At 44.2% G+C, this 15,158-nt stretch overlaps 1 protein-coding gene across 6 annotated transcripts in view; it reads right to left on the bottom strand.

Moving 5' to 3' along the window:
- LOC144773109 (betaine-homocysteine S-methyltransferase-like) overlaps nt 1-15,158 on the bottom strand; it is a 656,112-nt gene that overhangs the window by 204,105 nt on the left and 436,849 nt on the right. For 2 of the 6 annotated variants that reach the window (XM_078657968.1, XM_078657965.1), the window contains one exon: nt 4,529-5,003. The exons of the other annotated variants lie outside the window; for them this stretch is intronic. In XM_078657968.1, coding sequence (XP_078514094.1) covers nt 4,934-5,003 — 70 coding nt within the window. In that variant the 3' untranslated portion in view covers nt 4,529-4,933. Of the gene's footprint in view, nt 1-4,528; nt 5,004-15,158 lie in introns of those variants that run through there. 6 annotated transcript variants of the gene reach the window in all.

Consider the following 15,158-nt stretch of genomic DNA (forward strand, 5'->3'; position numbering starts at 1 on the left):
TTCTTTACATAGTACATTGGAAACAGTACAAGAATTGTCCACTTTGTCTTGGCAATCCAGGGATACAAGAATCGTAGGTGTGACACTTTCTGTACTTTGAACTTCTTTGGTAACAACCTTTCCAATGTTCGCGAGTTTGTGTAACTTCCTGAATTTTTGTGGGGGTTTGACGGCCTTTTTACATTTTTTTACAGAAGCTGTCTGTTTCCTTTTGGACCCAATTTTGGGATGGGCCAATGTAACCTGGAGACCAGAGTTAGGGTGCAGTGTAGGTTGCGATTTACTACCACATGGATTATTTGAATCTATCGCAACACACTTATTTATTTTTCAAACCTGGACCACAAAATGTTCATTTGTGACTGGGAGGTTCACTGATGATAAGGGGGTTACCAGGGTGGGATAAGCTAGATTAGGAAACTTGTCCGTTGAGTTCTTAAGTATTTCAATTGATAATCTACGCTCTGCGCGCTTCTCTGCCAAGGTTAGCTCTTTATCTAATGTCATTGAGCGGTTGAAAAAGAATTTATCTAGGGGGCCAATTGCCAGTGGACCTGACTCTACAGGAGGAGTTATCAAGTGGCTGTTGACAGAGCTTGTAATTGTAGACAATGCCATATTGATCTCAAAACAAACTGGAGTTTCAATGTCACTTACTGGGATAGAAGATGTGGGACGCTGGTAAGAGAGGTGGCCCAGCCCGGCCTCCTTCGGCCCCGGACGGCCACAGACGGTCCCGCCCTTGTCCCGGGCTTCTCCCGGCGCCCTCCCGCGCGCTCCCGCGACGCGGGTGTCTCAGTCCGTTTTTTTCCCTATCAGTGTTAGTAATTGGTTGGTGGACAGGGGTGTGTGGCCAGCGGGGAGAGCAGCCCAGGTGTGAGCAATGGGCGCGCAGGGGCTCCTGGATACTGGAGTCCCTGCCTGTGCTCGCAGCCCCGCCGGCTCCTCTGCCTGCCCGCTCCTCAGCCGTGTACCTCTACAACCAGCAGCCCCAGATGGCCAGGCGCTGCGGGACCCGCGAAGCGGGTCCGGCGAGGTGAAGTCTCAAAGCGTCTCAAGCGTCCCTGAAGAAAGCGCTAGGGATCCCACGATGAGGCACACCCACGGTCAGCAGCACGAGCGACTGCAGAAGAGGTTTGCAGGGATTCCACAGGTCGATAGATTCAGCCCGATTTTCAACTCCAGGCGGGGGGCGTGGCCAGCGGGGAGAGCAGCCCAGGTGTGAGCAATGGGCGCGCAGGGGCTCCTGGATACTGGAGTCCCTGCCTGTGCTCGCAGCCCCGCCGGCTCCTCTGCCTGCCCGCTCCTCAGCCGTGTACCTCTACAACCAGCAGCCCCAGATGGCCAGGCGCTGCGGGACCCGCGAAGCGGGTCCGGCGAGGTGAAGTCTCAAAGCGTCTCAAGCGTCCCTGAAGAAAGCGCTAGGGATCCCACGATGAGGCACACCCACGGTCAGCAGCACGAGCGACTGCAGAAGAGGTTTGCAGGGATTCCACAGGTCGATAGATTCAGCCCGATTTTCAACTCCAGGCGGGGGGCGTGGCCAGCGGGGAGAGCAGCCCAGGTGTGAGCAATGGGCGCGCAGGGGCTCCTGGATACTGGAGTCCCTGCCTGTGCTCGCAGCCCCGCCGGCTCCTCTGCCTGCCCGCTCCTCAGCCGTGTACCTCTACAACCAGCAGCCCCAGATGGCCAGGCGCTGCGGGACCCGCGAAGCGGGTCCGGCGAGGTGAAGTCTCAAAGCGTCTCAAGCGTCCCTGAAGAAAGCGCTAGGGATCCCACGATGAGGCACACCCACGGTCAGCAGCACGAGCGACTGCAGAAGAGGTTTGCAGGGATTCCACAGGTCGATAGATTCAGCCCGATTTTCAACTCCAGGCGGGGGCGTGGCCAGCGGGGAGAGCAGCCCAGGTGTGAGCAATGGGCGCGCAGGGGCTCCTGGATACTGGAGTCCCTGCCTGTGCTCGCAGCCCCGCCGGCTCCTCTGCCTGCCCGCTCCTCAGCCGTGTACCTCTACAACCAGCAGCCCCAGATGGCCAGGCGCTGCGGGACCCGCGAAGCGGGTCCGGCGAGGTGAAGTCTCAAAGCGTCTCAAGCGTCCCTGAAGAAAGCGCTAGGGATCCCACGATGAGGCACACCCACGGTCAGCAGCACGAGCGACTGCAGAAGAGGTTTGCAGGGATTATATGGAGCTGCCAATTACGACAGAAGATGTACGACAAGTAATAAACAGCATGCCGGCTGACAAGGCCCCAGGGGCGGGCGGCCTGGCTGCGGCCTTTTACAAAGAATACGCTGAAATCGTGGAACCCAGACTGTTACAGGTTTTTCTTGAGGCGATGAAAATTGGTATACTCCCCCCAATGCTTCGCGAGGCAACAATCATCACTATAGTGAAGCCAGGCAAGGACCCAACTAATCCATATTCGTATAGTCCATTGTCACTTATAAATTTGGACGCCAAAATCTATGCCAAATTAATAGCAAATAGATTGCAACCCATTCTGCCCCAGATAGCGCTGCCAGACCAATTCCCACGCCCCTAAACCTGCAATTTTTTAAACGACTACGATCTACCGTGCAAGAATTAATCTGGGCGGGAAAACAACCCAGGGTCTCATGAAGGGTCCTGAGGCTACCATTTATACAAGGAGGGCTAGCTGCTCCAGATTTTGAATTATACTCCGACAGTGCACAGGCGCAATTTCTGCATTATTGGCACCACCCCACGCCATTTCAGCCCCATGTGGTGATAGAAATAGATAAGGTTGCAGCTCTGCCACTGAAAACGGCTCTATACGCCCCATATCAATGACCCCATGAAGAAATAGATACGGTGGAGACGATGAGATGGGCCTTGAAGGGTATAGCTAAGAGAGCGCAACAAGAAGTAATGTATGCGCCGTCTATGCCCATAGGAGTTAACCCCTTGATTGGCCCCTTAATGGACAAGGCAATTAAGATAAGAGCTAAAGCGCACAAACTAGAGACAGGGGGCGATCTTTTCCCGAAAGTAGAATTTTTGACAATGTCAAATATGTGTGGCACACAGGAGCCTACTGCCTCCGATATGCTGCTGTATTATCAGCTCAGAGCAGCATGCAAAGCTAGATTTGCCAAGTTCCCTGCTGAACCGCCCACCCTATCAGCTCTGGAGAATGTTTTGAATAATTCGTCCCCCCGCAAATTAATCACACATATATATAGCATGACACAGAGGGATTACCCAGTCACTAGTACAACGTCCAGAGGACTGGGATAGGGAGGCTGACCTGACCATAACGTAAGAACAATGGCACTTCTGCTGCTCCTAGCCTGAACAGCTATCGACAAACTACAGGCTACGACTAATTCACTTTAATTTTTTACATAGACTTTACCGCACGCCGCAGCAGCTACACCGCATGGGGCTACATCCAGATGCAAGATGCTGGAGGTGTGGAGCACAAGATGCCACCTTTGCTCACCTCGCATGGGCCTGTGGACCTATAGCGACCTATTGGGTTGAAATACTCGAATACGTAGGGCATATAATAAATGGCGTGATACCAGAAACACCAAAGGTGGCGCTGCTAGGATATGTAAAGGAAGTCCCACAAGCTCACGGCCATGTTACTACTGCTAGCAAAACGGCAGGTAGCCATACACTGGAAGAAAACTGCACCTCCCATGATAGCAGGATGGATAAAAGCAGTCACTTATTGCAGAGATCAGTTTTCCACTTTCTGGTAATTAATGCCCAGCAGATCCCGTCCGTCTGACATCTGGGAGCCATTCACGGGTTGGCTGAGGAGACTTGTAATTGAAACAATCCACGTGGGGAGAAACATGGTGTACTTACCGGTGTGACAAGCAGTGTGGAAGAACAGGATCAAGGTTAAAATTGTATTTGACATGTTGGACACCGCAATGGGCGGGTTACCGATAGTATAAATGTGCAGGTCAGAATTGCAAATTAGTTATGAATGCCCAAAAATGTGTACAGAATTGCTTGGATAGATGTTGGGGGGGGAGGGTAGTTTTATAATGTAAATAAGTGAAAGTATTAACGATTCTATTGCAAGGAACACATGCTGTAAAGAATGGTAAATACGTGCGTTAACGCTGCCTGCCCGTTGGGTTGTTGGCCAATAGACCTCTGTAAAGTGCACTGAAACACATAGGCCGCCGGCCTCTGGGTTGTGGCACAAAGGCTGTGTAAGTTCCAGAATATGCAATAAAACTTGTTGACAATCCAAAAAAAAAAAAAAAACATTAGTTGGGGTGCAGCAGAAAGGATTTCTCAACCAACTAAAATATTTCCTGCTGGAGAAGAAAACCCACCCAAAAACGTTAGTATGTGCAATTGGACTTCTGTAAAGTATTTACACATGCATAATTGCAGGGTATGTAAAATGACACATATGAGAGCTGTGAGAAAGCTGTAAATATCACTGCTGCTAAGGAGCAAACGTAGGTGTAAACGAACAAGTGTAGTTCTACCCATTTTTGCGAATCTGGCCTATATTGCCTGAACATACAGATTCATAAGAAAAATTATCACATTTATTTCACAAAGGAAAATGGGTGCGAACATAGTTCTGTTAAACTTTCAAAATATATACTTATACCAGACACATTTTAGCGATCAAATCAGTAAACATGAAAACATCTATGATTCTGTACAGAAAATTCAGTTTGTGTACTTGCAGTTTCCCTTTGAGGGAACAAATATAAAGATTTTTTTCCAAATGAGTTAAAAAGAGTGGCTCTACAGAAAAACTAAAGTATGTTGCATGGAACGACTGCTAGTGAGAACTTAGAACCACAGATTTTGAAGACATGTGCATACGCTGCATTGAAAACCAAAATTGTGGGAATTTCCATAGATGACCTATGGAGCTAGTAGAAGAGTACGTCCTCCAGTGTATGGATTTCTTGTGTCAGCTCTCATTACTTATTTAGATTGGATCTCAAAACATGTTGTAGACCAGCAATATCTGATGGGGTTATTTGGCAGCAACCTCCTGTATAAAAAAGACCAATGTATTAATATATTAATATATCATATTCGTAAACGAATCAATAACCGAATAAGATCACCCAAAGTAAAACTTCCCAGAATGTAATGGTGAACAATTTACTGACTTCAAAAAAATAGCATCCTTTTTAAAAAAATAATCCACTCCAAAATGGTTAGTGTTAAATCCTTTTGATCTCCAGCGCTACACAGATGACGGAATGATAACTGCGTTGAGAAATTAGGAGATTAATTACAGTGAGTATTTTGCTTTCTTGAACTAATTGCCCAAAACTTCCCCAAAAAAACAAAAACACACAAAACCTTTTACATATCGATGTTTCAATATTCGCTCATTAAAGTACTTCTGCTCAACAGACTATAAAACACAAGAGAGTTAAATCAGCTACATAGACATGCCAAGGTGGAAAGTAGACCTGTGTGGAGGTTTTGCAAGCGGAGGAGTGAGTTGTGCTGATTTTTAGAGCTGGGCATTTGTCCCGTGCTGTAAACTCAGCATGAACGAAACCATGCGCAGCACGAGAGGGCGCAGTTTTCTCCAGATAGATAGATGTTCTATTCGAGCAGGCGTTTCCTCAAAGCGAGGGGCAGGTTTGTCAACATGAGTGTTAGCGCCCTGCTGTGACCGCTCGCGTTGAGAAATCTCCCCAGGAGGTAGTTTAGCATTGGATTTTCCTCTCTCAGCAACTTAACATTGGTGAGCTGCGAGAGAGGAAAAACTCCGCTCCGTGAAGTTTTTCGGATCTCTGCGCTCTAAACTGAGCGCAGAGTGGGAAAAACTCAGCAAGTGGACCTGAGTTTACTGCACAGACCTAGTGGAAAGTCAAAACAGCCTCCTATTGAAGGAACATTGAGAGAGAGATAAATTGGTAAAGCCAGTAGGTCTGCCATAAAAGTGAAAGTGCATAATTGACGGATGGGGTGAGTGGGTGACTGAGAATGATTCAATTATTGAATTTAGAGAGATATGAGTGTGTGATTGAGTGTTTGAATGGAAGCATGGGTGCATGGCTGGATGAAGTAGTGTGATGAATAAGACAGCGATAGGAGAGTGTGGGAGGAGTTGTGAATGGTGAGTTGATATAGTGCATGGAAGGATGGTGTGAAAGTCCACTGATGGATGGCTCAGTTCATGGATGAGTGAATGGTTGGATGTACACAAGAGAGTAAAGTGAGGAAAGGTAGATGACATTGAGGAGAGGGTTTAAACTGATTGAGAGGAGCAGATAGGGACAACGAGACCCAAGAGTAAGCAAAAAGACCTATAAGACCATATGAGTTGTATTTTCCTTGCCCAGTTGTATCTAACATATTTTTGAGATATGTGTGTGTGAAAGAGTAATGCACCCAGAGCCAGCAGAGAAAGGGAGAGGTGTGATCCTCTCCATAACAAAGGTTTACTACATTTAATATGGGCAGCTGCAAAACATGTAAGAGGTATCAACCTATGTGGATAGACATCGAAAGCAAAGTTCTTCAGGGAAAATAAGTTAGGACTCATATTTTTGTAGGTCCGATCAAAGGAGTGTCTGTAAGCAAATTGTGTCTTATTAATTAATGCTAATCATAAAAGTGAATATGTTAAGGGAAAATCATAGGAAATAAATGTCCAGAACCTTTAAGAAACTAAAAGATGCAAAAAACAATTCACTCCCTTTTGTCTAGAATTTGTCAAAAAATACATTAAAACAACAGGGACAACTGGTTAGGTGTATATATTTACAGGCAGACAGATGATAGGTTACTTTAAGATAAGCATTGCTAATCTGGGTCAAGGCCTTCCTTATCACAGCCTTAATGATTGACCGCATTTTTGTCCGTAGACAGTTTTCAGACTGCTTCCATTTATTGTGTAAATTGAACACTCTAAGTGTTGACTCCACAATCGAATGTTGAACACCAATACCTAAAATTGAATCCCTCATCTTTCTTTAACCACTACCATTGGATTCCTGCTAAAATTGTTCCTTTCCCCTTCCCTACGCCCAGTATACACATAGCCAGTAATACAACATACGGAGGGAGGTAACAGGATTGAGAGGAGGAAGGCAAAGGTTCAGAGTAATAAAGATACAAGTTGGGGCATTATTATAATGTCGGTTGGAAACTAAACGCCCAACTCCTTGTCGGATTCAGTTCCGACCGTCTCGCAGTGGGCGGTTCTTCCCGACCGATTATGATGCTTCTGAACACCGCTCAGACCGAAAACACAGGCTCTCTGAGGAAAATGGGTGTCAGCGGAAAACCTTGCACCCTGTCACTGGCACCCCATGGTGCCTGCCACACTCTGCATGGTTTACAGGGGGTACCTTGAGTATCCCCTCGACCCCAAACCGGAGGACTCGGGGTGTAGGGGTGCCTACTAGGAGCCCCCAAAGTAAGTTTCCAACAGCTTTTTCGTGTCGGACTGATCGAGTCAGAAAGGCTGCTGGAATCCGACATCGTAATCGGTCGGTCGGAACGCTGTCCATTGAGCAGAACGAATCAGCTCCGACTGACTCAGATTCTCCAAGTGACGACGGAACCAATTCGGAATGACCAAACAGTTCCCCTTGTGACCGCGAGCATCGTAATCGGTCGGTCGGAAACGATTCTGACCAAGTCAGGTAGAGGGGTTCCGACACGGTCTAGGGGAATCCAGCTGTCAGTCGGAGACTTTTCGACCGACATCGTATTCAGGCCCTAACTGACTAATCATTATGTTCTCATCCCAGTCCTAATGATGGAGGAATACCAAACAATACTATATATAAGAAACATAACAACAGTCTCTTTTATTATTATTCATGATCCTTTTCTTTTTTTTGTTCTGCACCGAAATGTTACAACAAAAACTTTAGTAAACTGAACACAAAACAGCTTCTTCAAATTATATGGAAGAGTGATTACCAATCTGTAGTCTACAGTGCTTTACAACTGTGTCAGGGGTAGACCAAGTAGCTGCTGTACATACTTCTTTCAATGTAACTCCCCTAGCCTCACCCCAGGACGTCACTATTCCTCTGTGTGACTCTGTAATAGTAATGAGGACATTAAAAGCTACTGATGCTTCAGAAATAGCTTTTCTAACTCATCTGTTCAAACTACCAGTTACTGCATATCATACCTTTAGAGGAACTAAAGATGACAAAAAGGGCATCACATGTTCTAAAGTTAATCATTCTACGTACATAAACCAATAAATTACTATGGAGATCTCCATAACGTAGAACTATCGCTTCTGGTGCCTGAGTATTAGAAAAATGATGGAAGTCCTATGTTCTATTACAAATTAAATTGAGAAGTTTCTTTTGGTAGAAACATAGGAGAAAGTTTTCAAACTATCCATACTGTAAAAAGTAATATAAATAGAGGAATTGCCAAAAGTGCACGTAGTTCCCTGATCCTTCTGGCTGATGTTATCACCACCAAAACATTACCTTGTAAGTAAGGAATGGTAAAGAGCAGACCATACTAGCTATAAATACCATGAAGGAATAGACAGGAATATTAAAGACCTAAGACTGTCAAAGTTTTCTAGAGACCAACCAACTAAAGGCTCCAATTAAGAAATCTGTGACCATGATGCACTAAAGACTTTAATTGGTGCCCCTTGACTTCTTAATGAAGATGTAGACAGAGCAAACAAAAAATATATATTTTATGAAGTTGAATATTTCCAAGGGATCACATAAAATAGCTTTTCTGGTCATGGAAAACACAATATTTAGGAAAATGATTCCAATGCTTTTTCGGTTTAGAATGAATAGCGCTTGTAAAATCTTAATTAGGGCTTACAGCCCGCCCAATACTTACCTTTACTTACTCTTCGTGATTTAAATATCGCTCTAATTTACATGCTTCTGATTGGTCAGAAAGTCATCTGCACGTCTTCCCTCTCTACTTTGCCTGTCCATGACGTGGCATGGAGATTGGCCCAAGTACAGCTTCTGGTCACTGGCCAGAGTCCTTCAACTGGCTACGCACTATGAAGGTACTTTTTTGTTTTCATTTTGAGCACTCCATACGAATACTTCTGCAGGCCATCTTCTCTCCTCGCAACTTATTGTCGCTGCTCCTAAACCCACTTTTTTCCCGTTGCTGCCCCCGCCTCCTCTCAATCAAAGCATTGTTCTGTGCATAAGCCAAGGAGACAATAACTAGAATACAATGCTGAACAATACATCTTTTGAGCATACTACTAACTATGTTTTCGTTGTACGAAAGACAACACCGCACAACCAAGAGACGGAAACAATTGTGTAGATGGAATTTTAACAGGACAGTTACTCCCTGAAATACGAGCACCATGCACCATACAGAGGTGCTGGCTGCTGTACAAAATGGCTTAAAGTTTTTAGAAAAACAGCTCTCATATGGACAGCATTGACAGCGTCATAGTGTTTTTCTTAAACTTTAAGGCATCTTGCACAGCAGCTAGTGGTGCTGTGTACTATGTCTAAAAACCATTGTCAAAACCAATAGATTTTGCAGAGGTGAAACCTATTGGCTTTGCCAATGCTTGTTATATATTCTCAGTATTACTGGACATATTTGTCTTTTAATTCTAAAGCTACTTACCTGAACAAACCTTCCTTTGTAGACTTAGCTGTTCAAACTCCAAAGAACCAGGCGAAGACAAAGCAGTGTAACCTTGTAATATATGAGCCACTCTTGTGATTTTGGCACCCTATGATGACCCTTGCCACCACCATTTTAATTGATTTTAGTGTGTTCCTTAAAGTAGGATGGTCCTGCATTTGCCTGTTTCTCTTCTGTTCTGTAATCTTGCTGTCTTTCAGTGGGAGATGTTACTGAGTGGAACAGCCTTGCCAAGAGCAGAGTGTGTGGGATGTGCATTTGAAGGTGTGCAGATGTTGTACTGCAATTTGAGCAGATATTTTCTGAGCTAGAGACTGAACAGGGAGAAACCTGTTGATAATACTTTTATTTTTCAGCGGGCAATTCATAATAGTTTGGCTGCCTTAGCAGTAGAAGTTCATTTATTTTGCGTATACATGTAGTTTTTGATGGTTTGCTCTCACTTGAGAGATGACAATTGTGTCTTTCAGTTGAACCTTGCTTTGACATATGCTTTTGTGGTTTTACTGAGTTTTTCAATCATAGTTGTGTTTTTTTTGTTGAGAAATGCAGTTTTTATGTCTTTAGTTATGTGATTCAGTTTTTGATATATGTGAATGGTGATGGTCAAGGGGCATGGGGTGGAATGTAATAAATGAGCCACTCTTGTGATTTTGGCACCCTATGATGACCCTTGCCACCACCATTTTAATTCATTTTAGTGTGTCCCTTAATGTAGGATGGTTCTGCATTTGCCTGTTTCTCTTCTGTTCTGTAATCTTGCTGTCTTTCAGTGGGAGATGTTACTGAGTGGAACAGCCTTGCCAAGAGCAGAGTGTGTGGGATGTGCATTTAAAGGTGTGCAGTTGTGGTTGTATTGTGCATTGGTGAGAATTATGAGTTCTTACTATTGGCTTTGACCATTCTGTTTTCTGACTTTACCTTGCTTTACGGCAGTGCTGACTATTGCCTTTGACATGCTCTCATGTCATCTTGCTTTTCAGTTCCATCTTGCTTTGGGCCTTTCTGTCCGGCACAGGGCTGCTGAGCTGAATGTTTTGCTTTATACTCTGTGTGCTAGTAGAAACCGGTTCTTGTCAGATGAATGTGCTCACTCTATGCCGGAGTCATAACAAAGGCCTGATCAACCCACGGTGTGACCTTGGTACAAAGTGGGACAGGAATCTCATGAGAATGAGGGGGAGTGGCTTGCTAGAAGCTTCGGTATGTTTGGATTTGTATTAAAAAGGGGGCGCTTCCACTGGTCTGGTGGACGTTGGCAGTGGAAGTTTTGGGAGTTTGGATTCTGAGTGAGGGCAGAAGTGTCTATCTCGGATTGAACCCTGATGGCTGAGCTCTGATCCCCGGCTGTGTGAAGACTTCCCCCGGCCAGAAGTGGGCAGTGTATGCATCAGGTGATGTATTGGGTTTTGTGGTTATTGCCATTGTGCCATGGCTGTGATCGCGTGAGGTGTTTCTTTGTGGTGTGGGAGGTGCACATCCAGAGTGATCCTCTATTCTGTGTATATATCTTTCTGATCTCTTGCAGGACGTCCAGTGTATCTTATCTTATATCAGTTATTGCTTGTTTATTAATCAGTATTATAGTTGCTCAGTTATTTTGATTCATGCCTTTAGATTTAAAGTTTGCTACATATATTTGAATCTAATGCATTTGGTATTTGCATTTTGCTGTGCCAGGGGTGGTAAGAAATGCTCAAAAGTGTATATTATGCAAAAGTGTATATATTTGCCTCCCAGGTGGGAGTGCAGGGGTTGGGTGTGGATTATTGGCGAGAAGCCACATTCAAAACAAACCTCTGAAAGAAACTGGAACAGAAGTGGCAAGAGACATCCCTGGACAATTCAGTGGCATCTGTTTCAGGACTAGATACCAATTTATTTGAGGCCACTACAGTGCAAACATGATTACCGCCCTTCACTTATATTTAATCTTGCCACCTCCCTGGGTAGAAGAGAGAAAGGGGAAAATGTGTACTGAATGCCTTGCAGCCATTGAAAAGACGTTGCATCCTACTTCAAACTTTGAGACTAGGTCAGGCTGACCAGAGTCTTGCAAGAAGTATAACTTTGTGGTCTCAAATAGGCCTAGAATTGGGAGTACTTCATTTCAACATGATCTGTTTAAATATTTCTGGCTGGAAAAGAGAATGTACTGGGGGGAAAATACTGCTCAAACTGTTCGCATGGATATTCTATCTCTGTGAAAGCTGCTGCCAGGGTTTCCAAATGTGTGTATGAGCAATGGAAAATCACCCTGGCAACCCTGATCAATAAAGGAGACGATGTCCCAGTCCCAGGATGCTTGTTTCTGGTCCAGGGAAGACCTTGTTTGGCAGTTCGGGCTGGACTGTTCACATGAGGAACAGGGTCAAGACTGATTTGCATATGGCTGGGTCTGAACTGGGGTGGCGAAGTGAGCTAAAGAATAATGATGGATTCAACCCAGATCTGTGACTGGGGGTGAGTGTCTGAAACGTTTCAGCGCTCTGTCCATCATCTCCTTGAGTTTGCTTTGTTTGACCTCGTCACCACTCCATGGCTTCTTTTAGGCCTGCTTTAGATGATGCACACATCTCTTAAGGGGACGACCAATTGTTCTCCAGACTCAGGTTCCCCAATAATGCTTTTACACAGGTCAATCAATGGATTTTCCGTACACATGTCGGAGACATTAGATCTCTAAGACCCACCTGATATGATTATAGAGCTGGTGAAGTCCACAAACGATTCCAGTAGATCAAAAGGATATACCTCTTGGAGCCAAATCCAAGCACACCAGGATCATTTGAGTGCTAGCTTGAAGTCCCAGAAGAAATCTGATGAACTTATGTTTGCCCGTTGTCAACATTTTTGTGTTCGCACACCCCCAAATTTCTGAGCAGGACCTAGCAGCCCCTAGGGCCTTAATATTGTATATCTAAAGCCGGTGCCACCCTCCTGGATATTGCCTGTCTATGAATCTTGACTATGCTCACTGTGTGATGGGTTAGTGGAGTGTGCATTCTATGAAGTTGGGGAACCCAATTTAAATCTGGGGTTAGTCCTTTTCATAGGGAATCAAAATATGACATCTGGTCAATTGAGCTATTGCCCACATACATGCTTCTCTTACAAGTTTTTTGATTTTCTGAGAGGAAAAACCAAAATCTTGTCTTTGAGCTATTCAGATCTAGCCCCAGCTCAACACAAAAGACATTTAAGTTAATAAACAGCTGTAGTAACCCAACGGGGACTTAGAAAGCAGTAGGGTGTAATTTGCAAAGAGTAAAGCAGGCACCCACTGCCCCCCCACTTTAGAAGAATCACACCCATCCTTATTCAAGTACTTGACCACACAATTAATATACGATGAAAACAGGGTAGGGACAAATTTGCAACCTTGCCTCGCTTCACATTTGATCTTAATGGGCTTGGTCAGTTGCCTATTGCCTCCTCAGTGTAGCTGTACCAAGATGTCTGATAAATTTGTGGTATAAACACTGCCTCCAGGACACTCTAGAATTTGCCTGTTGGAACCAAGTCAAAGGTGGCACATAAATCACCAAAGGCAACATACAAGTTGCCCCTGTTGATTACTGACTTCTTACAAAAAATACAAGTAAAACTGAAAACCTGGTCAACAGTACTGACGGTACTTCTGAAGCCCACCTGGAGTTGAAAAACACCTCTTTCTCAAGAATCCTGTATTGTAAGTGTATAAAAAGTAAACACAAAGAACATTAACTGAAATGGTTCCTTTTAGAAGGTATTATAGGATCTTAAATAGGGGGTAACTTGGTAGGAAAAAGCAAAATAAGACTGCAACTCTATATGTACATATAAGGAGGGATTAAATAACAGAAGAGAAGGAATGTTTTATCAGATAATGAGTTCTATTAATGGATTAATTTTACAGTTACAAAAAAAATAAAAGTTCTAAGTCCAGTATTCCTTATAATACATAAGGTAAAACGTTTGGACTGCCCCTAATTTGGTGGGCGTCTAGATCTATGAGGTAAAATGTGCAGTGGAATTGGATTCAATAGTAGGACGAAATGTCTTGCCTAATTTAAATATGGCCACTATTTATGACACAAAGGATACGAGTTCTATCAAGAGACTGATTTTTCATCTCATAGGGATTATATGAATATATATGATCTAAGTCCCTTATTCCTTACAGTCTAGTATATATGGAAAAGTTTTGACTGTCCATAAAATGGCAGCATCCTGACATATGAATAAAAATATGAAGTGGAAATAGATTCATGAGTAGGATCAAACGTTTTGCCTCTCCAAAAATGGCTGCCGTTTAAGACAAAGAGAAAGAATGTCCTGCGGGATTTGACATTCCTTATGGAAGTGAAAGACTGTCTGGAAAGGACCATAGTCGAATAGGAATGGTCATAAACTGCATAGAAAATCGCAGTATTTTCTAATATATGGTATACACAGTGGTAAATGAGCCTGGTATTAAAATAGTGGCCGCTTGTGACTCTCCAGATGAGATAGGTAGTAGTTCAAATAGGAAACAACATGGCTGGGGTGGACCTTTAAGAAGGTTGTTTAAAAGGCCTGACAAAAAGTAAAATGTTTTTTCACCAGATTGATAGCCCGCGTTTGAGAAAACTAAGGTAACACGGAGGGCAGGAATGTTATTCACTCTGATAAGCTATTGTTAGATTATTAAAACAAAATTCTAGCTAATCAGGGGATATACTTTCACGCACCTTACGGATTAGCCTGTAGCTGTTATTGCTAAGTCCCACTTTATTATTAATATAAATAAAATACCCAATCTGGGGCTCATTGAAGCTATGTATCTCACAATAATGGACTCCGCCTCTACAATTTTTGCTGGCATCCTGGTTTATAACCCTCCCTCCGCTTCTTCCGCATCCCTTAGCGCCCTGCTACACTCAATTGCAGATTTTTCCCATAAACACTCGTATTTTACAGTGTTGGGAGATTTCAACCTCCACGTTGACAATCCCGCCTGCACCCAAGCCTCATCTTTGCTCGAAACTTTACAGGGCTTGACCCTGTCTCAGCTTATAGAGGGTCCGACCCATAAAGCAGGTCATACACTTGATCTTATTTTTTCGAACCACCCTGGCATTTCCTCTCTCCCCTCCGTTCCTCTCACGTGGACTGACCACTTCCTCCTCCCTTTTGAACTCAGCCTCCCCTCCCTGCCCCCCCCCTACTCTATGAACAGAGAAATAGGACGCAAATGGTCCAAAGTTACCAGTGAGGCCATTAAGACCTGTCTGGACTATCATTTTAATCCTTTGGAAGACTTGGACAAGGAAACAGCGAGATTTAACTCTGCCCTCTCTTCTGCATTAGATAGTATTTCCCCCCTGGTCCCTTTGACTTCCTTCAGATCTCGCCCTTCTGCTCCCTGGTTCTCCTCCACACTGAGAGAGGAAAAGAGCAGATGCAAACAGTTGGAGCGAAAATGGCGTAAGTCCTACGACCCTATCTGCAAATCAGCCTATAAAACGGCATTAAATAAATTTCAAAAACTCAAGAGGTCCACAATGAGAGCTTACTTTTCTAAACTTATCCAACAGGC

The sequence above is a fragment of the Lissotriton helveticus genome, chromosome 8 (assembly GCF_964261635.1).
Source record: "Lissotriton helveticus chromosome 8, aLisHel1.1, whole genome shotgun sequence".
Taxonomy (NCBI): Eukaryota; Metazoa; Chordata; class Amphibia; order Caudata; family Salamandridae; genus Lissotriton; species Lissotriton helveticus.